The following is a 25,208-nucleotide window of genomic DNA, read 5'->3' as shown; positions in this document are numbered from 1 at the left end:
ATATAATGAATATGAATTCGGAGCACAGAAATTATTAAATATTAAAGCATTAGACCTATCACTAAAAGCTTCAGTCATACAAAAGTTATACTTAAATACGAACTGGTTCTTAAGCAAATTACTAAGATTGTCTCACCCAATGTTCAAGAAAGGCCTTTTTCCCTTTATTCAGATTACAACCTCTCACTTTCAGTTATTTGAAAAGGAAATAATCTCCCAAATGTCACTATTTCTAAAACAAGCCATAGAAAGTTGGTTGCAATTTCAATTTAATCCTCCAGAAATGACAGAACAAATAATGCAACAAATATTGTGGTTAAATTCAAATATACTAATTGACAAAAAAACTTTATTTTTTGACAGAATGTTTAAAAAGGGTTTAATCTTCGTAAATGATATCATCGGTAGGACTGGTGGAGTTATGTCGCACATGCAGCTAACAAAAACATATGGAAATGTCTGCTCTACCCAAAATTACAACCAAATAATTGCAGCCTTACCGCAAAAGTGGAAGAGGAAAGTGGAAGGGGGAGAAAGTAAGGAACTTGTCTATCGGCCTTGCATTAAAGAACATAATTGGTTAAGGAAAACTGTGATAAATAAAAAAGTATATCAGTTTCACTTAAGGACCAAAGGATTGACAGCCGTCCCATATAGATTGCAAAATAGTTGGGAAGAGATCTTTGACGTACCGATCCCATGGCATAGTGTTTATGAACTGACACGCAATACGACACTGGATAAAAAAAATTTAATCTTGCAATTTAAATTATTATATAAAATTCTTGCTACCAATAGAATGTTATTTATATGGGGTATACAATCTTCCCAGCTCTGCAGATTTTGCTGTGAAGAGACAGAATCGTTAATCATTTGTTTTGGTTCTGTCCATTTGTAGCTTGTTTTTGGACACAGGTCCAGGAATGGCTAAAGGATTGCAATATTTACCTGGAGCTAACCTTGCAGATAGCATTACTGTGTGATCTGAAAAGTCATAGTCAATCAATCAATCAATAATATAATAATACTTTTAGCAAAAATGTTTATTTTTAATTCACAATCTGTAGAAGCAATGAGAATAGAAAGGTTCAGAACTTTTGTAAAACATCACAGTACGGTTGAAATATATATGGCAAATAGAAATCCTCTATATGGATGGTGTTAAGAGATAGATGGGAGGTATTGAATAGAGTTGAAGGATGGGACTAATAACAAATAACAACAAATAATAACAAAGATAGCTAATAATGTAAGCATACTGTGTCCATAATAAGTATATAGGTTGTATGTTGGGAGCTTTTGGGAAAGAGCACAGTTAGAAAGATATGGCATATAGAAGCAAACCGGATGGACATCAAGAAAAAGGTGTAATGCTCTTTCCTTCTACGAAAAACGTGAATCCAACCATCACCCCTGGTGAGACAAAACCGTGACTCATCAGTGAACAGCACTTTTTGCCAGTCCTGTCTGGTCCAGCGACGGTGGGTTTGTGCCCATAGGCGACGTTGTTGCCGGTGAAGTCTGGTGAGGGCTACAAGCCCTCAGTCCTATTGTGGACAGTCTGAGCACTGATGGAGGGATTGTGCATTCCTGGTGTAACTCGGACAGTTGTTGTTGCCATCCTGTACCTGTCCCACAGGTGTGATGTTCGGATGTACCGATCCTGTGCAGGTGTTGTTACATGTGGTCTGCCACTGCGAGGACGATCAGCTGTCCGTCCTGTCTCCCTGTAGCGCTGTCTTAGGCGTCTCACAGTACGAACATTGCAATTTATTTCCCTGGCCACATCTGCAGTCCTCATGCCTCCTTGCAGCATGCCTAAGGCACGTTCACGTAGATGAGCAGGGACCTTGGGCATCTTTCTTTTGGTATTTTTCAGAGTCAGTAGAAAGGCCTCTTTAGTGTCCTAAGTTTTCATAACTGTGACCTGAATTGCCTACCGTCTGTAAGCTGTTAGTGTCTTAACGACCGTTCCACAGGTGCATGTTCATTAATAGTTTATGGTTCATTGAACAAGCATGGGAAACAGTGTTTAAACCCTTTACAATGAAGATCTGTGAAGTTATTTTGATTTTTACGAATTATCTTTGAAAGACAGGGTCCTGAAAAAGGGACGTTTCTTTTTTTGCTGAGTTTATGAGTACATGGCCATTATTGCCAGATCGTTCTTCAAGATGTTCAAATGTTCATAGATGACCAGCAGGGTCAAATAATAATCACTGTGGTTATAGAGGTTGCAACAGGTTAGCACCTCAGGAGTAAATGTCAGTTGCCTTTTCATAGTTGAGCATTCAGAGGTCGAGACAGCAAGTGTGGTAGAGAGAGAGAGAGAGAGAGAGGGTCAAAACAGCAGGTTTGGGACAAGGTCGCACGTCCGGTGAACAGGTCAGGGTTCCATAGCTGCAGGAAGACCAGCAGAAACTGGATTAGCAGCACGACAAGGTTGGATGTCCGGTGGAGCATGTATCAATACTGATAGGATCGAAAGAAAGGGAGCGCTGCTCTCAGATCAGCTTTCTCCATTCAAATCTTTCCTTAACATTATAATTATTACACGATGCTGATAACGGATCAGCTTCTAGAGAGATATTACCACCTACAGCTGCAAATATTGAGGCGGCTTATTCTAAATCACAGATTTGAATCATTGTTCACATGTTAGGCTACACATCATGAAATATATTGAGACAGATTACAGACAGTAGCAGAATAGAACTCAATTGATTGAACATGAAATATATTCCAATATGATTGAAATAGGACTATAGCCTACTGTTTATATTTTAATGCAGTTATCTCGGTTTTCATTTGAAGCATCATTTTATACGTCCTTGTTTGTATCAATTGCAAAGACATCGGCAACTTTGTAATTAATCGGCTCCTACGAAGGTTCTAACGATGATTTAGCCTTAAGATGCTTTTGAGAAACCGGGCCCTGGATAAGAACATCTGCTAAATGACTAAAATGTCAAATGTAAATGTTTTCTTTGACTGGTTCTGTATATGTATTACAAATGTAGTTTTTTGTTACATTTGACTGTGTGCATCCCATATTTTTATTTCTATGAGAGTGAGGCAATCTCTGAAATTAAACCATCAAGTGTGTCATTTTACAACCAACCCCATGCCATGATTAGATAGTGAAAGAACACACCAATCTCTTTCAAAATTTCTTCAAACAATAAAATCTAATTTACCAACATTTCTGAAAATTGATATATAGCGTTTTGGAATGAAACTCTTCTTATGTTTCCCCATCTGAGCTCAGGGTAGATGAGAGATGTAATGTTTGTCTCTGTTGTGTTGAAGCCCAATCAAGCAGGAGAGACCAGCCTCCCCTGTACCCAGCTGTGTGTCCATGAAGAGTGACCGGTCTATGGAACAACCTATAACGTTTAGAGTGGGAGACTTTTCTACTGAACAAAGGTAAGAAGAACTCATGGGTCATGGTCAGTGAGTTAAACAACACTGTCTCTAGTCATTTCTCCTCTCCCATTTTAACATTTATTTTTGTTAATTTCATAATCCATAGGCTAAACCTTTTTTCCATTTTCATAGTCCTGAAACAAAATTAAACTAACACAACATTCCCTGTGTGTGTGTGTGTGTGTGTGTGTGTGTGTGTTTGTGTGCACTCCATGGATGAGGAGATGTAATCTCTATCCTGATTGACGTGTCACTTTTATCCCTACCTACATGTACATATTACCTCAACTACCTGGTACCCCTGCACATTGACTCAGTACTGGTACTCCTTATAGCCTCATTATTATTATTTTATTATGTTACTATTTCCTTTGTTTATTTAGCTACTTTTTGTTTCTTTTTAACAAAATTGTGGAATATAAAGATCCAGTCCATTTACAAAATTGGAGGCCCCTTACATTTCAGTGTTGTGATGTAAAAATCCTAGCAAAATGTATAGCGCATAGAATTAAAAATGTATTGTCGGATATTATTCATTCTAATCAGACAGGTTTTTTACATGGAAGATACATTAGAGATAATATAAGGCAAGTATTGGAAACAATAGAATACTATGGAAAATATGGGAAACCAGGCCTGCTATTCTTAGCAGACTTCGAAAAGGCATTTGATAAAGTTCGACTGGGGTTTATATATAAATGCCTGGAGCTTTTCAATTTTGGAGAATCTCTTATAAAATGGGTCAAAATCATGTATAGTAACCCTAGGTGTAAAATAGTAAATAATGGCTATTTCTCAGAAAGTTTTAAACTGTCAAGAGGAGTGAAACAAGGTTGTCCACTATCGGCATATCTATTTATTGTGGCCATCGAGATGTTAGCTATTAAAATCAGATCCAATAATAATATCAGAGGATTAGAAATACAGGGCTTAAAAACAAAGGTGTCATTGTACGCTGATGATTCATGTTTTCTTTTAAATGCACAACTAGAATCCCTCCACAGCCTCATAGAGGATCTAGATACATTTTCTAACCTCTCTGGATTACAACCAAATTATGACAAATGTACTATATTACGTATTGGATCACTAAAAAATAAAAAATTTACATTACCATGTAGTTTACCAATAAAATGGTCTGATGGTGATGTGGATATACTCGGAATACATATCCCAAAGGAAATAAATGATCTCACTTCAATAAATTTTAATAGAAAGTTAGCAAAAATAGATAAGATCTTACTACCATGGAAAGGAAAATACCTGTCAATTTGTGGAAAAATCACCCTGATTAACTCTTTAGTATTGTCCCAGTTTACCTATTTGCTTATGGTCTTGCCTACGCCTAGCGAACAGTTTTTTAAATTATATGAGAAAAAAAAATTCAATTTTATTTGGAACGGCAAGCCAGACAAAATTAAAAGGGCATATTTATATAATGAATATGAATTCGGAGCACAGAAATTATTAAATATTAAAGCATTAGACCTATCACTAAAAGCTTCAGTCATACAAAAGTTATACTTAAATACGAACTGGTTCTTAAGCAAATTACTAAGATTGTCTCACCCAATGTTCAAGAAAGGCCTTTTTCCCTTTATTCAGATTACAACCTCTCACTTTCAGTTATTTGAAAAGGAAATAATCTCCCAAATGTCACTATTTCTAAAACAAGCCATAGAAAGTTGGTTGCAATTTCAATTTAATCCTCCAGAAATGACAGAACAAATAATGCAACAAATATTGTGGTTAAATTCAAATATACTAATTGACAAAAAACCTTTATTTTTTGACAGAATGTTTAGAAAGGGTATAATCTTCGTAAATGATATCATCGGTAGGACTGGTGGAGTTATGTCGCACATGCAGCTAACAAAAACATATGGAAATGTCTGCTCTACCCAAAATTACAACCAAATAATTGCAGCCTTACCGCAAAAGTGGAAGAGGAAAGTGGAAGGGGGAGAAAGTAAGGAACTTGTCTATCGGCCTTGCATTAAAGAACATAATTGGTTAAGGAAAACTGTGATAAATAAAAAAGTATATCAGTTTCACTTAAGGACCAAAGGATTGACAGCCGTCCCATATAGATTGCAAAATAATTGGGAAGAGATCTTTGACGTACCGATCCCATGGCATAGTGTTTATGAACTGACACGCAAAACGACACTGGATTAAAAAATTAGAATCTTGCAATTTAAATTATTATATAAAATTCTTGCTACCAATAGAATGTTATTTATATGGGGTATACAATCTTCCCAGCTCTGCAGATTTTGCTGTGAAGAGACAGAATCGTTAGATCATTTGTTTTGGTTCTGTCCATTTGTAGCTTGTTTTTGGACACAGGTCCAGGAATGGCTAAAGGATTGCAATATTTACCTAGAGCTAACCTTGCAGATAGCATTACTGGGTGATCTGAAAAGTCATAGTCAATCAATCAATAATATAATAATACTTTTGGCAAAAATGTTTATTTTTAATTCACAATCTGTAGAAGCAATGAGAATAGAAAGGTTCAGAACTTTTGTAAAACATCACAGTACGGTTGAAATATATATGGCAAATAGAAATCCTATATGGATGGTGTTAAGAGATAGATGGGGGGTATTGAATAGAGTTGAAGGATGGGACTAATAACAAATAACAACAAATAATAACAAAGATAGCTAATAATGTAAGCATACTGTGTCAATAATAAGTAAATAGGTTGTATGTTGGGAGCTTTTGGGAAAGAGCACAGTTAGAAAGATATGGCATATAGAAGCAAACCGGATGGACATCATGAAAAAGGTGTAATGCTCTTTCCTTCGACGAAAAACGCGAATCCAACCATCACCCCTGGTGAGACAAAACCGTGACTCATCAGTGAACAGCACTTTTTGCCAGTCCTGTCTGGTCCAGCGACGGTGGGTTTGTGCCCATAGGCGACGTTGTTGCCGGTGATGTCTGGTGAGGGCTACAAGCCCTCAGTCCTATTGCGGACAGTCTGAGCACTGATGGAGGGATTGTGCATTCCTGGTGTAACTCGGACTGTTGTTGTTGCCATCCTGTACCTGTCCCACAGGTGTGATGTTCGGATGTACCGATCCTGTGCAGGTGTTGTTACATGTGGTCTGCCACTGCGAGGACGATCAGCTGTCCGTCCTGTCTCCCTGTAGCGCTGTTTTAGGCGTCTCACAGTACGGACATTGCAATTTATTTACCTGGCCACATCTGCAGTCCTCATGCCTCCTTGCAGCATGCCTAAGGCACGTTCACGTAGATGAGCAGGGACCTTGGGCATCTTTCTTTTGGTATTTTTCAGAGTCAGTAGAAAGGCCTCTTTAGTGTCCTAAGTTTTCATAACTGTGACCTGAATTGCCTACCGTCTGTAAGCTGTTAGTGTCTTAACGACCGTTCCACAGGTGCATGTTCATTAATAGTTTATGGTTCATTGAACAAGCATGGGAAACAGTGTTTAAACCCTTTACAATGAAGATCTGTGAAGTTATTTTGATTTTTACGAATTATCTTTGAAAGACAGGGTCCTGAAAAAGGGACATTTCTTTTTTTGCTGAGTTTATGAGTACATGGCCATTATTGCCAGATCGTTCTTCAAGATGTTCAAATGTTCATAGATGACCAGCAGGGTCAAATAATAATCACTGTGGTTATAGAGGTTGCAACAGGTTAGCACCTCAGGAGTAAATGTCAGTTGCCTTTTCATAGTTGAGCATTCAGAGGTCGAGACAGCAAGTGTGGTAGAGAGAGAGAGAGAGAGAGAGGGTCAAAACAGCAGGTTTGGGACAAGGTCGCACGTCCGGTGAACAGGTCAGGGTTCCATAGCTGCAGGAAGACCAGCAGAAACTGGATTAGCAGCACGACAAGGTTGGATGTCCGGTGGAGCATGTATCAATACTGATAGGATCGAAAGAAAGGGAGCGCTGCTCTCAGATCAGCTTTCTCCATTCAAATCTTTCCTTAACATTATATTTATTACACGATGCTGATAACGGATCAGCTTCTAATGAGATATTACCACCTACAGCTGCAAATATTGAGGCGGCTTATTCTAAATCACAGATTTGAATCATTGTTCACATGTTAGGCTACACATCATGAAATATATTGAGACAGATTACAAACAGTAGCAGAATAGAACTCAATTGATTGAACATGAAATACATTCCAATATGATTGAAATAGGACTATAGCCTACTGTTTATATTTTAATGCAGTTATCTCGGTTTTCATTTGAAGCATCATTTTATACGTCCTTGTTTGTATCAATTGCAAAGACATCGGCAACTTTGTAATTAATCGGCTCCTACGAAGGTTCTAACGATGATTTAGCCTTAAGATGCTTTTGAGAAACCGGGCCCTGGATAAGAACATCTGCTAAATGACTAAAATGTCAAATGTAAATGTTTTCTTTGACTGGTTCTGTATATGTATTACAAATGTAGTTTTTTGCTACATTTGACTGTGTGCATCCCATATTTTTATTTCTATGAGAGTGAGGCAATCTCTGAAATTAAACCATCAAGTGTGTCATTTTACAACCAACCCCATGCCATGATTAGATAGTGAAAGAACACACCAATCTCTTTCAAAATTTCTTCAAACAATAAAATCAAAATTACCAACATTTCTGAAAATGGATATATAGCGTTTTGGAATGAAACTCTTCTTATGTTTCCCCATCTGAGCTCAGGGTAGATGAGAGATGTAATGTTTGTCTCTGTTGTGTTGAAGCCCAATCAAGCAGGAGAGACCAGCCTCCCCTGTACCCAGCTATGTGTTGTGATGTCACGAGAGGCTGTGTCCTGGAGGGACGTTACATCCCCCTGAGGTGGCTGCAAACCCAGACAGCTATGGCTCCATCTGCTGGTATGGTCAGGAACTCCACCCCTCTATGGCCAATCTTCCCACGCAGCTGAAACAAATCAGGAGCTGATGAGCTGAAGGTTTGGGAAGGGAAGAGACACACTGAGGGTGTGTGTGGGGGGTGAAGAAACACAGTCTCCAACCTGGGCTCTCTGGAGGACAAGAGTGCTGCACGTCCACTTCCAGGAGGAATATAAGGATTTGGAGATACTTACCTTTGGGAAATACTCACCTTTGGATATATGCACCTGTGGAAATACGTGAGAGACATTTGGAAGGACTTTTTGCTGGGTTGGCCACTAGCTGCAACGTGGACTACAGTAAGGCTGGGGAAAAGTTATCTGAGCGAGTGAGAATTATGATTTTGGATGTGGAAGAGACATCCCTGAACTGTTAACCCTTAAAGAGCCACAAGAGAACAGAATTTTGTTATATTTTCGTTAATTTCCCAAGACCTATAATAAAATCCTTGTTTTGTTTGAACCTTGTCTCCTTGCACTACTTGAGCAACCCCGCTGAAAGCTGTGTAGCCTCTCGTGACGTCACAGATGGTGGAGAATACGGGCATACTCAAGCGTTAATAGTGCATGTCAGAGGAGGATACCGAAGGTTTGATCACCCAGTTTTCCAAGTTGGCCGTAGGCTCCCCGCCGACTGAAATGGAGGACATATTGAAAGCCCTTGTTGCTGGCCAGCAAGCCCAGATGCAAGCAAACGTGGCTCTCTTGGAGGAGCAAAAGAAAGCCAACCTTCTGAAGGCAGAGGAATTGCAGTTGCAGAGACAGAGGGTTGTCCAAAATACCCGCCCAATAAAGGCAAGTGACTTTATATCTAAGATGGGAGCTACCGATGACATTGAGGCATACCTGCATGCATTTGAGGCCACGGCCACTAGGGAAGCCTGGCCCAAGCAACAGTGGGTTGGTCTGTTAGCCCCCTTTCTAACCGGGGAATCGCTGAATGCTGTCCGGGACCTGGGCCCTGACCAGGTTACTGACTATGATGCCCTGAAGGCTGAGATCCTCAGCAGATATGGACTCACAAAGTTTGGTATGGCCCAGCGCTTTCACAGCTGGACCTTCCAACCAGACCAACCCCCTCGGGCGCAGATGCATGAACTTGTCCGAATCGCAAGGAAATGGCTGGATCCGCAGAGGAATACAGCAGCGGCGGTGGTGGAGGCCGTTGTGGTGGATCGTTACCTACGCGCCCTGCCTTATGAGGCAAAACGGTTCATCAGTCAACAGGCCTTGACCACGGCTGATCTGACCGTGGAAGCTGTGGAAAAGTACCAGGCCACAGCGGAGATGCTGAATGCTTCCCGAAAAGACCCCAGGAGTGCGGCCCCACCACAAATGGGAAGAACCCGTCCAAAGGACCCCAAGGTCTCGAACCCAGCCACGTCAGGACTTATCCCGGCTCCAGGGGGAGCCAGAAACCAGGCGGGTCCAAGAAGAGTACACCAGGAGGGGGAAACTCGACAGTGTTACCGGTGTGGGGAGATGGGACATATCTCCTGGCAGTGTGGGAAACCAGCCGATGAACCTATGCCCACTGCGGAGTCCTCCAGCTCAGCACCCACACACCGTTTTGCCTCGCTCTTGGGAGTCGTAGATGGCGGCCCAGATCGACCCCCCACCTGCCCGGTAACTGTGAATCACCATGATGTGGAGGCCTTACTGGATTCTGGTAGCCGGGCCACCCTGGTGCGTAAGGATTTGGTGGGCCCAACGTGTCTGACCCCGGGGAAAGTCCTCCCAGTTTCCTGTGTCCATGGGGACACCAGAGAATACCCCATTACTGAACTTACAATGACCAGCACACGGGGAACCATACACACGACGGCGGGGGTGGTTGATTCCCTCCCCGTCCCTGTCCTAATTGGACGAGACTGCCCAGCCTTTTACCCACTCTGGAGAGAGTCTCAGGAGAGGATAACCCGAGTACCTCGGAAACGGAGAGGCAAGACTCATCCTGGGAAGGCTCTGGTGCAATCCTCCGAGTTACTCACTCCCGCCCGGGCTCTGATAGGGATGGCAGGTGCCCAGACCGACACCGAGACTGGTCCGGATACGGGAGAAGAGAACGCAGCCCAGGAAAGTGCTCCGTTCTCCAGTGAAGAAGACGTCCCAGGCACCCAAGAGCTTCCCCCTCTCACAGGCCAGTATGGTACGGCTCAATTACAAGATCCTACTCTTGCAAATGCCTTAAGAAATGTGCAGGTATTAGAAGGTGTAGTGTTAGGTGATAAGACAAACCCTACCTACCCCCATTTCGCAGTAAACCGGGGGTTAGTATATCAGATAGTCAAGAAAAATGATGAAGTGCATGAACAGCTCCTCGTGCCACAGCCCTATCGGGCCACAGTACTCAACCTAGCCCACACACACCCGCTAGGGGCCCACTTGGGGGTAGAGAAGACTAAGGAAAGAATCATGCAACGTTTCTTTTGGCCAGGAGTACACAAAGAGATAGAGAACTACTGCCGTAGTTGCCCTGAGTGTCAGCAGGTTGCGCCAAAGCCCACATATAGAAACCCGCTCATTCCCTTGCCCATTATCAAAACTCCTTTTGAGAGGATTGGATTAGACATAGTCGGGCCCTTACCGAAAAGTTCCAGGGGACATCAATACATTCTGGTCATTCTGGACTATGCATCCCGGTACCCGGAGGCCATTCCGCTGAGGAAGGCTACATCCAGACAAATCGCCAAGGAGCTGTTCCGTCTCTCAACTAGTCTGGGAATCCCAAAAGAGATATTGACGGACCAAGGGACTCCATTCATGTCCAGGGTGATGAAAGAACTCTGTGCTTTACTGAAAATCAAACAGCTGAGAACCTCGGTCTACCACCCCCAGACAGATGGCCTAGTCGAACGTTTTAACAAAACACTAAAATCCATGCTGCGGAAAGCGGTAGGGGAAGATGGGCGCAACTGGGATCAGCTGTTACCATACATATTATTTGCGGTGAGAGAGGTACCTCAGTCTTCTACTGGTTTTTCACCCTTTGAGCTCTTCCTTTCCTACAGACCCAGAGGACAGCTCGACATCGCCAAGGAGGCCTGGGAGGAGCAACCATGCCAACAGCGGACACTGATCGACCATGTCGGGGCTATGAGGGAGAGAATGAAGGCCATCTATCCCATGATGCAGGAACACCTGGAGGCCAGTCAGCGGCAACAGCAAGCCTCCTACAACAGATCTGCTCAACCCAGGGAGTTTAAGCCGGGGGACAGAGTGCTGGTCCTGGTGCCAACCGTTGAGTGTAAATTCCTGGCAACCTGGCAAGGACCATATGAGGTCATTGAACGCATGGGAGAAGTAAACTACAAGGTGAGGCAACCAGATAAAAGAAAAACTGAGCAGATTTATCATGTTAACCTTTTAAAGAAGTGGCACGCCAGAGAGGCGATGTTCAGCTGTCTACCCCCCACAGAGACCAAGGAACCGGCGCGAGAAGAGGTTCAGCTGGGTCCAAATCTGTCCCCACATCAACGACAGATGGCCCTGGAACTCATGGAGCAGAACCAGGATGTCTTCTCCTCCCTTCCCGGTCACACAGAGGTGGTCCAACATGAGATCCGCACCATGCCTGGCCGAACGGTAAACCAGCGCCCGTACCGTGTGCCAGAGGCTCGTAAAGTGGTTATACAGAAGGAGGTAAGGAAGATGCGGGAGTTGGGAGTAATCGAAGAGTCCCACAGTGCCTGGGCAAGTCCCATCGTACTAGTTCCCAAGCCAGACGGTTCAGTACGATTTTGTAATGACTATCGAAAGTTGAATGAAGTGTCTGAATTTGATGCATACCCAATGCCTCGTGTCGATGATTTAATAGACTCCTTGGGGCATGCTCGTTTCCTAACCACTCTTGATCTCACAAAAGGCTACTGGCAGGTGCCCCTGACCCCGGCGTCCAAGGAGAAGACAGCCTTTGCCACCCCGGAGGGGCTCTACCAGTATACCCGACTTCCGTTTGGTCTCCACGGGGCACCTGCCACGTTCCAACGCCTGATGGATCGAGTCCTTGCGCCCCACAAGAGGTACGCAGCGGCTTATTTGGATGATGTTGTTATACAAAGTCCGGATTGGGCCAGCCACATACCCCGGGTACAAGCGGTGCTGGATTCGCTCAGGGAAGCAGGGCTCACGGCAAACCCAAAGAAGTGCAAGCTGGCCTTCAGTGAGACAAACTACCTGGGGTACACCATTGGGCGGGGGTTGGTCAAACCACAGGAAGCCAAACTGCGGGCCATACAGGACTGGCCGCAGCCCATCACCAAGAAGCAAGTAAGGTCATTTTTGGGCCTCGCTGGCTACTATAGACGCTTTATTGCAGATTTTGCTACCATAGCTGCACCGTTGACGGAGCTGACGACCAAACGCCACTCACGAATGGTGAAGTGGAACCCTGCGGCGGAGGCGGCTTTCCTCAACCTGAAGCGAGCACTCTGCTCCAGTCCGATCCTGGTGGCACCAGACTTCAAGAAGGAATTCATTGTCCAAGCGGATGCTTCGGAGGTGGGTCTGGGTGCTGTCCTCACCCAGGCACATGACGGTGAAGAACATCCCATTCTCTACCTAAGCAGAAAGTTACTTCCAAGAGAGAAGAACTATTCAACGGTGGAGAAAGAATGTCTGGCTGTAGTCTGGGCCCTGGAGTCCCTTCGGTTCTATCTCCTGGGCCGACGTTTCATGGTGGTATCTGATCACGCCCCTCTGCAGTGGATGGCCAAGAACAAGGAATCAAACAGTAGAGTAACCAGATGGTTTTTGAGCTTGCAACCGTTTAACTTTTCTGTTGCCCACAGGGCTGGCAAGCACCACGGCAATGCGGACGCCCTCTCCCGGCGTGATGCCTTCTTCGCTGCCTTTACCCCGACGAGGACGTCGGTCCCGAGGAGGGGGATGTGTGATGTCACGAGAGGCTGTGTCCTGGAGGGACGTTACATCCCCCTGAGGTGGCTGCAAACCCAGACAGCTATGGCTCCATCTGCTGGTATGGTCGGGAACTCCACCCCTCTATGGCCAATCTTCCCACGCAGCTGAAACAAATCAGGAGCTGATGAGCTGAAGGTTTGGGAAGGGAAGAGACACACTGAGGGTGTGTGTGGGGGGTGAAGAAACACAGTCTCCAACCTGGGCTCTCTGGAGGACAAGAGTGCTGCACGTCCACTTCCAGGAGGAATATAAGGATTTGGAGATACTTACCTTTGGGAAATACTCACCTTTGGATATATGCACCTGTGGAAATACGTGAGAGACATTTGGAAGGACTTTTTGCTGGGTTGGCCACTAGCTGCAACGTGGACTACAGTAAGGCTGGGGAAAAGTTATCTGAGCGAGTGAGAATTATGATTTTGGATGTGGAAGAGACATCCCTGAACTGTTAACCCTTAAAGAGCCACAAGAGAACAGAATTTTGTTATATTTTCGTTAATTTCCCAAGACCTATAATAAAATCCTTGTTTTGTTTGAACCTTGTCTCCTTGCACTACTTGAGCAACCCCGCTGAAAGCTGTGTAGCCTCTCGTGACGTCACAGTGTCCATGAAGAGTGACCGGTCTATGGAACAACCTATAACGTTTAGAGAGGGAGACTTTTCTACTGAACAAAGGTAAGAAGAACTCATGGGTCATGGTCAGTGAGTTAAACAACACTGTCTCTAGTCATTTCTCCTCTCCCATTTTAACATTTATTTTTGTTAATTTCATAATCCATAGGCTAAACCTTTTTTCCATTTTCATAGTCCTGAAACAAAATTAAACTAACACAACATTCCCTGTGTGTGTGTGTGTGTGTGTGTGTGTGTGTGTGTGTGTGTGTTTGTGTGTGTGTGTGTTTGTGTGCACTCCCTGGATGAGGAGATGTAATCTCTATCCTGATTGACGTGTCACTTTTATACCTACCTACATGTACATATTACCTCAACTCCTGGTACCCCTGCACGTTGACTCAGTACTGGTACTCCTTGTATATAGTCTAGTTGTTACCTCAACTTCCTGGTATCCCTGCACATTGACTCAGTACTAGTACTCCTTATAGACTCATTATTATTATTTTATTATGTTACTATTTCCTTTGTTTATTTAGCTACTTTTTGTTTCTTTTTAACTAAATTGTGGAATATAAAGATCCAGTCCATTTACAAAATTGTAGGCCCCTTACACTTCAGTGTTGTGATGTAAAAATCCTAGCAAAATGTATAGCGCATAGAATTAAAAATGTATTGTCGGATATTATTCATTCTAATCAGACAGGTTTTTTACATGGAAGATACATTGGAGATAATACAAGGCAAGTATTGGAAACAATAGAACACTATGGAAAATATGGGAAACCAGGCCTGCTATTCATAGCAGACTTCGAAAAGGCATTTGATAAAGTTCGACTGGGGTTTATATATAAATGCCTGGAGCATTTCAATTTTGGAGAATCTCTTATAAAATGGGTCAAAATCATGTATAGTAACCCTAGGTGTAAAATAGTAAATAATGGCTATTTCTCAGAAAGTTTTAAACTGTCAAGAGGAGAGAAACAAGGTTGTCCACTATCGGCATATCTATTTATTGTGGCCATCGAGATGTTAGCTATTAAAATCAGATCCAATAATAATATCAGAGGATTAGAAATACAGGGCTTAAAAACAAAGGTGTCATTGTACACTGATGATTCATGTTTTCTTTTAAATCCACAACTAGAATCCCTCCACAGCCTCATAGAGGATCTAGATACATTTTCTAACCTCTCTGGATTACAACCAAATTATGACAAATGTACTATATTACGTATTGGATCACAAAAAAAATACAATTTTTACATTACCATGTAGTTTACCAATAAAATGGTCTGATGGTGATGTGGATATACTCGGAATACATATCTCAAAGGAAATAAATGATCTCACTTCAATAAATTTTAATAGAAAGTTAGCAAAAATAGATAAGATCTTACTACCATGGAAAGGAAAATACCTGTCAATTTGTGGAAAAATCACCCTGATTAACTCTTTAGTATTGTCCCAGTTTACCTATTTGCTTATGGTCTTGCCTACGCCTAGCGAACAGTTTTTTAAATTATATGAGAAAAAATATATATATTTTATTTGGAACGGCAAGCCAGACAAAATTAAAAGGGCATATTTATATAATGAATATGAATTCGGAGCACAGAAATTATTAAATATTAAAGCATTAGACCTATCACTAAAAGCTTCAGTCATACAAAAGTTATACTTAAATACGAACTGGTTCTTAAGCAAATTACTAAGATTGTCTCACCCAATGTTCAAGAAAGGCCTTTTTCCCTTTATTCAGATTACAACCTCTCACTTTCAGTTATTTGAAAAGGAAATAATCTCCCAAATGTCACTATTTCTAAAACAAGCCATAGAAAGTTGGTTGCAATTTCAATTTAATCCTCCAGAAATGACAGAACAAATAATGCAACAAATATTGTGGTTAAATTCAAATATACTAATTGACAAAAAACCTTTATTTTTTGACAGAATGTTTAAAAAGGGTATAATCTTCGTAAATGATATCATCGGTAGGACTGGTGGAGTTATGTCGCACATGCAGCTAACAAAAACATATGGAAATGTCTGCTCTACCCAAAATTACAACCAAATAATTGCAGCCTTACCGCAAAAGTGGAAGAGGAAAGTGGAAGGGGGAGAAAGTAAGGAACTTGTCTATCGGCCTTGCATTAAAGAACATAATTGGTTAAGGAAAACTGTGATAAATAAAAAAGTGTATCAGTTTCACTTTAGGACCAAAGGATTGACAGCCGTCCCATATAGATTGCAAAATAGTTGGGAAGAGATCTTTGACGTACCGATCCCATGGCATAGTGTTTATGAACTGACACGCAAAACGACACTGGATAAAAAAAATAGAATCTTGCAATTTAAATTATTATATAAAATTCTTGCTACCAATAGAATGTTATTTATATGGGGTATACAATCTTCCCAGCTCTGCAGATTTTGCTGTGAAGAGACAGAATCGTTAGATCATTTGTTTTGGTTCTGTCCATTTGTAGCTTGTTTTTGGACACAGGTCCAGGAATGGCTAAAGGATTGCAATATTTACCTAGAGCTAACCTTGCAGATAGCATTACTGGGTGATCTGAAAAGTCATAGTCAATCAATCAATAATATAATAATACTTTTAGCAAAAATGTTTATTTTTAATTCACAATCTGTAGAAGCAATGAGAATAGAAAGGTTCAGAACTTTTGTAAAACATCACAGTACGGTTGAAATATATATGGCAAATAGAAATCCTATATGGATGGTGTTAAGAGATAGATGGGAGGTATTGAATAGAGTTGAAGGATGGGACTAATAACAAATAACAACAAATAATAACAAAGATAGCTAATAATGTAAGCATACTGTGTCCATAATAAGTATATAGGTTGTATGTTGGGAGCTTTTGGGAAAGAGCACAGTTAGAAAGATATGGCATATAGAAGCAAACCGGATGGACATCATGAAAAAGGTGTAATGCCCTTTCTTTCGACGAAAAACGCGAATCCAACCATCACCCCTGGTGAGACAAAACCGTGACTCATCAGTGAACAGCACTTTTTGCCAGTCCTGTCTGGTCCAGCGACGGTGGGTTTGTGCCCATAGGCGACGTTGTTGCCGGTGATGTCTGGTGAGGGCTACAAGCCCTCAGTCCTATTGTGGACAGTCTGAGCACTGATGGAGGGATTGTGCAATCCTGGTGTAACTCGGGCAGTTGTTGTTGCCATCCTGTACCTGTCCCACAGGTGTGATGTTCGGATGTACCGATCCTGTGCAGGTGTTGTTACATGTGGTCTGCCACTGCGAGGACGATCAGCTGTCCGTCCTGTCTCCCTGTAGCGCTGTCTTAGGCGTCTCACAGTACGGACATTGCAATTTATTGCCCTGGCCACATCTGCAGTCCTCATGCCTCCTTGCAGCATGCCTAAGGCACGTTCACGTAGATGAGCAGGGCCCTTGGGCATCTTTCTTTTGGTATTTTTCAGAGTCAGTAGAAAGGCCTCTTTAGTGTCCTAAGTTTTCATAACTGTGACCTGAATTGCCTACCGTCTGTAAGCTGTTAGTGTCTTAACGACCGTTCCACAGGTGCATGTTCATTAATAGTTTATGGTTCATTGAACAAGCATGGGAAACAGTGTTTAAACCCTTTACAATGAAGATCTGTGAAGTTATTTTGATTTTTACGAATTATCTTTGAAAGACAGGGTCCTGAAAAAGGGACGTTTCTTTTTTTGCTGAGTTTATGAGTACATGGCCATTATTGCCAGATCGTTCTTCAAGATGTTCAAATGTTCATAGATGACCAGCAGGGTCAAATAATAATCACTGTGGTTATAGAGGTTGCAACAGGTTAGCACCTCAGGAGTAAATGTCAGTTGCCTTTTCATAGTTGAGCATTCAGAGGTCGAGACAGCAAGTGTGGTAGAGAGAGAGAGAGAGAGAGAGGGTCAAAACAGCAGGTTTGGGACAAGGTCGCACATCCGGTGAACAGGTCAGGGTTCCATAGCTGCAGGAAGGCCAGCAGAAACTGGATTTGTAGCACGACAAGGTTGGATGTCCGGTGGAGCATGTATCAATACTGATAGGATCGAAAGAAAGGGAGCGCTGCTCTCAGATCAGCTTTCTCCATTCAAATCTTTCCTTAACATTATAATTATTACATGATGCTGACCACGGATCAGCTCCTAGAGAGATATTACCACCTACAGCTGCAAATATTGAGGCGGCTTATTCTAAATCACAGATTTGAATCATTGTTCACATGTTAGGCTACACATCATGAAATATATTGAGACAGATTACAGACAGTAGCAGAATAGAACTCAATTGATTGAACATTAAATATATTCCAATATGATTGAAATAGGACTATAGCCTACTGTTTATATTTTAATGTAGTTATCTCGGTTTTCATTTGAAGCATCATTTTATACGTCCTTGTTTGTATCAATTGCAAAGACATCGGCAACTTTGTAATTAATCGGCTCCTACGAAGGTTCTAACGATGATTTAGCCTTAAGATGCTTTTGAGAAACCGGGCCCTGGATAAGAACATCTGCTAAATGACTAAAATGTCAAATGTAAATGTTTTCTTTGACTGGTTCTGTATATGTATTACAAATGTAGTTTTTTGTTACATTTGACTGTGTGCATCCCATATTTTTATTTCTATGAGAGTGAGGCAATCTCTGAAATTAAACCATCAAGTGTGTCATTTTACAACCAACCCCATGCCATGATTAGATAGTGAAAGAACACACCAATCTCTTTCAAAATTTCTTCAAACAATAAAATCTAATTTACCAACATTTCTGAAAATGGATATATAGCGTTTTGGAATGAAACTCTTCTTATGTTTCCCCATCTGAGCTCAGGGTAGATGAGAGATGTAATGTTTGTCTCTGTTGTGTTGAAGCCCAATCAAGCAGGAGAGACCAGCCTCCCCTGTACCCAGCTGTGTGTCCATGAAGAGTGACCGGTCTATGGAACAACCTATAACGTTTAGAGAGGGAGACTTTTCTACTGAACAAAGGTAAGAAGAACTCATGGGTCATGGTCAGTGAGTTAAACAACACTGTCTCTAGTCATTTCTCCTCTCCCATTTTCCCATTTATTTTTGTAAATTTCATAATCCATAGGCTAAACCTTTTTTCCATTTTCATAGTCCTGAAACAAAATTAAACTAACACAACATTCCCTGTGTGTGTGTGTGTGTGTTTGTGTGCACTCCCTGGATGAGGAGATGTAATCTCTATCCTGATTGACGTGTCACTTTTATCCCTACCTACATGTACATATTACCTCAACTACCTGGTACCCTGCACATTGACTCAGTACTGGTACTCCTTATAGCCTCATTATTATTATTTTATTATGTTACTATTTCCTTTGTTTATTTAGCTACTTTTTGTTTCTTTTTAACTAAATTGTTGGGAAAGGGCTCGTAAGTAAGCATTTCACGGTAAAGTGTACCACTGTTGTATTCGGCGCATGTGACATACAATTTCATTTAATTTAATTTGAAGGTCATGCGTAAAAACATGTCATCAGGTCGAGCAGTCGTCTCACGCCGAACGGTCGTCTCACTCCGAACTGCGCATGTGCAGGCCGTCAAATCAAAGGCACTCCTTCCATATAAGTTGTTTTTGACTAACATGAAAACGTGTCAGTTTGTCACTTTCACGAGGTTGAAGTAATAATGTGTTCAACTACTAAAGACAGAACATTTATAAAATGAACAAATCAATCAATCCAAATTAGATTTGTCACATGCTCCTAATACAACAGGTGTAGACCTTACTGTGAAATGCTTACTTACGAGCCCTTAACCAACAATGCTGTGTTAAAAAATGTTTTACTAACAACTAAGGAAGTCATTTTTACTTCTTTGACTTCTCAAACCCTAAACCCTGGCCTGGTCTGCTTCATATGCGTACCACAATTGTATATTTTTTTACATCAGCAGTTGTCACAAAGTGTTTATATAGAAACCCAGTCTAAAACCACAAAGAACAAGCAATGCAGATGTAGAAGCACGGTGGCTAGGAAAAACTCCCTAGAAAGGCAGGAAACTAGGAAGAAACTTAGAGTGGAACCAGGCTCTGAGGGGTGGTCATTCCTCTTCTGGCTGTGCTGGGGGGAGATTATAAGAGGATATGGCCATTAAGGTCAGATCATTCTTCAAGATGTTCAAATGTTCATGACCAGCAGGGTCAAATAATAATCACTGTGATTATTGAGGGTGCAACACGTCAGCACCTCAGGAGTAAATGTCATTTGGCTTTTCATAGCCGAGCATTCAGAGGTCGAGACAGCAGGTGTGGTAGAGAGGGAGAGAGAGAGAGAGAGAGAGAGAGGGTCGAAACAGCAGGTTCGGGACAAGGTAGCACGTCCGTTGAACAGGTCAGAGTGATCGATACTGATAGGATTGAAAGAAGGGGAATGCTGCTCTCGGATCAGTTTTCTCCATTAAAATCTTTCCTTAACATTATAATTAATTCACAATACTGACCACGGATCAGCTTCTAGAAAGATATTACTACCTACGGCTGCAAATATTGAGGTAGTTTATTCAAATGCTTACACAATAAAAATTCACTAAATCACAGATTTGGCACATCATTGCGCACATGTTAGGCTACACATCATGAAATATATTGAGACAAATTACAGACAGTAGCCTACAAGTAGCAAAATAAAACTAAATATATTGAACATTGACTATATTTAAATATGATTGAAATAGGACTATAGCCTACTGTTTATATTGTAATGCAGTCATCTCGGTTTTCATTTGAAGCAAATTTGTGTACTTCCGTTGTTTTGAATCAATTGCAAAGACATTGTCAACTTTGTATTTGTAGTCAACTTTGTTCTGAAGTTATCGGCGGTCACAGAGAGACGGATAAACCATGTGATTCTATGTTTAGTGGAGATCTTCTGTGTATAAAGTGACGCGAGAGGGCAAAAAAGCATCTAGCTGTCAAGAGTGCTGATGTGGATGCGGTGGTGAAGTCAAGCGCAGGACGACTTTACTAATCACCTCTACAGGTACACAAAATAAACGGCCTCAAAACACTCGAGGCGAACAAATACGTGGAGTGCGTAAAACAATGCCAGGGTACACAGTCGAGACAATAGGACAATAACACACAAATGCAAACATAACACAGGGGAACTTATAGGTGACATAATCAATACAGAATACGAAACAGGTGCATCAATTAGACATGACAAAACAAACATCGAAAACATCAAACGGTAGTAGCTAGTACTCCGGGAACGCCGAAGCCTGCCCGAGCAAGGAGGAGGAGCAGCCTCGGCGGCATCCGTGACACTAACGACGCACTTGGCTGTTCTACAAGTGGTCTGAGGCAGGTGTTAGAATATGAGCGTTTTCAAGTGCAACGTTAATAACGAGGGTTTTGGGAAACAGCTCAGAGATTTAACAACGCTCCTACCAAGGTTCTAATGATGAACTTGGCCTTAAAATGCTTTTGGGAATCCGGACCCTGGATAAAAAACATCTGCTAAATGTTAAATGACTAAATGACAAAAAAATGTAATGTAAATGTTTTACATACAGATCTCATATAACTGTATTTATTATTATTTTTTAAATATATTTAAATATTGATGTCACAAGTGTATCATTTGTACAGGTCTTTATTAAAAATGTAGTTATTTGTTACATTTAACTGTGTAAAATAAGTAGCAGTACTACTTATTTCTCTGAGAGTGAGGCAGATATATATTATTACTGTGTAAAATCTTTAAACAATAGAAGCTAATTTACAAACATTTCTGAAAATGGATATATAGCGTTTTGGAATGAAACTCTTGTTTCCCCATCTGAACTCAGAGTAGATGAGAGACGTAATGTTTGTCTCTGTTGTGTTGAAGCCCAATCAAGCAGGAGAGACCAGTCTCCCCTGTACCCAGCTGTGTGTCCATGAAGAGTGACTGGTCTATGGTTCATCCTTTAAACTTCAGAGAGGAAGACTTTCCTAGTGAACAAAGGTAAGAAGAACTCATGGGTCATGGTCAGTGAGTTAAACAACACTGTCTCTAGTCATTTCTCCTCTCCCATTTTACCATTTATTTGTGTTTTTTTCATAATATAGGCTAATCCTTTTTTCCATTTTCATAGTCCTGAAACAATATTAAACAAATACAACATTCCCTCCCTCCCTCCCTGTGTGTGTGTGTGTGTGTGTGTGTGTGTGTGTGTGTGTGTGTGTGTGTGTGTGTGTGTGTGTGTGTGTGTGTGTGTGTGTGTGTGTGTGTGTGTGTGTGTGTGTGTGTGTGTGTGTGTGTGTGTGTGTGTGTGTGCACTCCCTGGATGAGGAAATGTAATCTCATGTTTTGTCCACAGAAACCAACAGGAGAGATCAGAGTCAGAGATTCTCAGTGGTCAGTCTTCCCAGAGTCATCAAACAGACCTGGCCTCCATATTCAGTGTATGTGGTCCTGTTATGTACATTTGGTTTTGTTTACCTCAAGTAAAGTTGATCTGTCAATCATTCATTAATGTGTTAATGAGAAAGCATTTAGTCTCTTGCTTAACTTAGTCACTTGATTTATTTCAGTTACTTGAAGAGAATATTATGACATTTGTGAAGAACGAGCTGAAGATGTTCAAGAGGATTCTTAGTCCAGAACTCCCAGAAGGCTTTGAGAGTCAGAAGCAGGATAAGGAAGTGGTGGATGCTGAAGATGAGAAGCAGGAGAGCAGTGCCAGAGAGGGGGCTCTGAAGATCACTCTGCACGTCCTGAGGAAAATGAACCAGAAGGAGCTTGCTGACACACTGGAGAAAAGTAAGAGCTGTCTGCCTCATGTTGAATGCTGTTTTATAACAAACATTTAAAAGCTGTAGCTAAAGTACAGCTAAAGTAGCTGTGTAACTAAATGATATTGTAGAAGCCTTAACACAACACCTAGTGACCTCATCAAGTAGCAGAAGAATGTGTTGTGTTGAGAGAGAGAGAGAGAGAGAGAGAGAGAGAGAGAGAGAGAGAGAGAGAGAGAGAGAGAGAGAGAGAGAGAGAGAGAGAGAGAGAGAGAGAGAGAGAGAGAGAGAGAGAGAGAGAGAGAGAGAGAGAGAGAGAGAGATAATACCAATAATAATATAATCAGTCACACCAGTCTGTAATGCATTATGAAAACATTTAAACATTTATACAGTCAGTTAAGCGAAAAAATGATTATAATTTAAAATGTCATAACAGTCCTAGAATATTGTAGGCTTTAAAACATACGTAATATTAATATCCTCTGTGTTATTTCTAGATTCAGATGAGCTTGCTGTGATTTGCCAACGTGAACTCAAATCTAATCTAAAGAAGAAGTTTCAATGTGTATTTGAGGGGATCACTAAACAAGGAAACCCAACACTTCTCAATAAGATCTACACAGAGCTCTACATCACAGAGGGTGGAACAGGAGAGGTCAATAATGAACATGAGCTGAGACAGATTGAGACAACAACCAGGAAACAAGCAAGACCAGAGACTGCAATCAAATGTAACGACATCTTCAGACCCTTAACTGGACAAGACAAACCTATCAGGACTGTGCTGACAAAGGGAGTCGCTGGCATTGGAAAAACAGTCTCTGTGCAGAATTTCATACTGGACTGGGCTGAAGGAAAAGCAAATCAGGATGTCCAATTTGTATTTTCATTCCCTTTTCGGGAGCTGAATTTGATGAAAAAGGAAAAACACACTTTCATTGAACTTCTCAATCACTTCTCAAAGGAAACCAAAGAATCAAGAATCTCCAACTACGACAAGTACAACGTTCTGTTCATCTTTGATGGTCTGGATGAGTGCCGACTGCCCCTAGACTTCCAGAAGAACAAGATCTGTTGTGACGTCACAAAGTCAACCTCAGTGGATGTTCTGCTGACAAATCTCATCAAGGGAAATCTGCTTCCCTCTGCTCTACTCTGGATAACTACCCGACCTGCAGCAGCCAATCAGATCCCTTCAGGGTGTGTTGACCAGGTGACAGAGGTACGAGGGTTCAATGACCCACAGAAGGAGGAGTACTTCAGGAAGAGATTCAGTGATGAGGACCTGGCCAGCAGAATCATCTCACACATAAAGACATCAAGGAGCCTCCACATCATGTGCCACATTCCAGTCTTCTGTTGGATTTCTGCAATAGTCCTTGAACACATGCTGAAACATAAGAGAGAAGAGATGCCCAAGACTCTGACTGAGATGTACACACACCTTGTGGAGTTTCATACCGAACAGAAGAATGAAAAGTATCTTGGGAAAGAAGAGACAGGTCCACACTGGAATAAAGAGAGCATTCTGTCACTGGGAAAACTGGCTTTTCAACAGCTTGTGAATGGCAATCTGATTTTCTATGAAGAAGACCTGAAAGAGGCTGGCATTGATGTCAATGAAGCCTCAGTGTACTCAGGATTGTGCACACAGCTCTTTAAAGAGGAATGTGGGCTGTACCAGGACAAGGTGTACTGCTTTGTGCATCTGAGCATTCAGGAGTTTCTGGCTGCTGTATATGTGTTCCTCTCATTCATCAACAACAATGAGAATCTAATGGATGAATCTCAATCAACGTCCAGCAACTTTTCTGTGAGGATCAGACAGAAGCGTAAAGTTACTGTCTACAAGAGTGCTGTGGATAAAGCCTTACAAAGTGAGACAGGAAACCTGGACCTGTTCCTCCGCTTCCTTCTGGGCCTCTCACTGGAGTCCAATCAGAAGCACTTACGAGGTCTACTGACAAAGACAAGAAGTAGCTCACAGAGCCATGAAGAAACAGTCAAGTACATCAAGGAGAAGATCAGGGAGAATCCCTCTCCAGAGAGGTGTATCAATCTGTTCCACTGTCTGAATGAACTGAATGACCATTCTCTAGTGGAGGAGATCCAAAGCTACCTGAGATCAGGAAGTCTCTCAGAAGCCAAACTGTCACCTGCACAGTGGTCAGCTCTGGTCTTTGTGTTGCTGACTTCAGAAAAGGAGCTGGATGTGTTTGACCTGAAGAAATACACCAGATCAGAGGAAGGTCTTCTGAGGCTGCTGCCAGTGGTCAAAGTCTCCAGAGCTGCTCTGTGAGTATATAAAATGACTTTTAAGTACTAATCATCAGGAAGAAATATTATGTTTAGAGTAAAATATGTATTATAATATGTATATAATATTCTATTGAAAAACATATTGAATAAATGCATTGATGTTCACATTAGTATAACATTATGCCCATACAATTCTAGAAGATGGAAGATGAATATATAGGTTGTTTAAGAGAATAAACCAAATGCATCTGCCATTGTCCTTCTACACTACTGGTGTTAAATTAACAGTGTGTTTGTGAAATCATGATGATCTCTCTGTCAGGCTGTCAG

At 41.6% G+C, this 25,208-nt stretch overlaps 1 protein-coding gene across 1 annotated transcript in view; it reads left to right on the top strand.

The window, feature by feature from the left end:
• Positions 1–24,918, top strand: part of LOC311140281 (uncharacterized protein) — a gene marked incomplete at its 3' end in the record, with an annotated part of 71,255 nt that extends 46,337 nt beyond the window's left edge. Inside the window, exons 9-15 of the mRNA XM_084175263.1 lie at positions 3,310–3,426; positions 13,798–13,911; positions 18,743–18,859; positions 21,730–21,846; positions 22,202–22,286; positions 22,416–22,644; positions 23,117–24,918. Coding sequence (XP_084031389.1) covers positions 3,310–3,426; positions 13,798–13,911; positions 18,743–18,859; positions 21,730–21,846; positions 22,202–22,286; positions 22,416–22,644; positions 23,117–24,918 — 2,581 coding nt within the window. The remainder of the gene's footprint in view (positions 1–3,309; positions 3,427–13,797; positions 13,912–18,742; positions 18,860–21,729; positions 21,847–22,201; positions 22,287–22,415; positions 22,645–23,116) is intronic.
• Positions 24,919–25,208: the final 290 nt, after the last annotated feature.

This window comes from Coregonus lavaretus, assembly GCF_964263955.1.
Source record: "Coregonus lavaretus genome assembly, chromosome: 2".
NCBI lineage: Eukaryota > Metazoa > Chordata > Actinopteri > Salmoniformes > Salmonidae > Coregonus > Coregonus lavaretus.
Note: the sequence above shows the minus strand (reverse complement) of the source record. Positions and strands in the feature narration are given on the sequence as shown.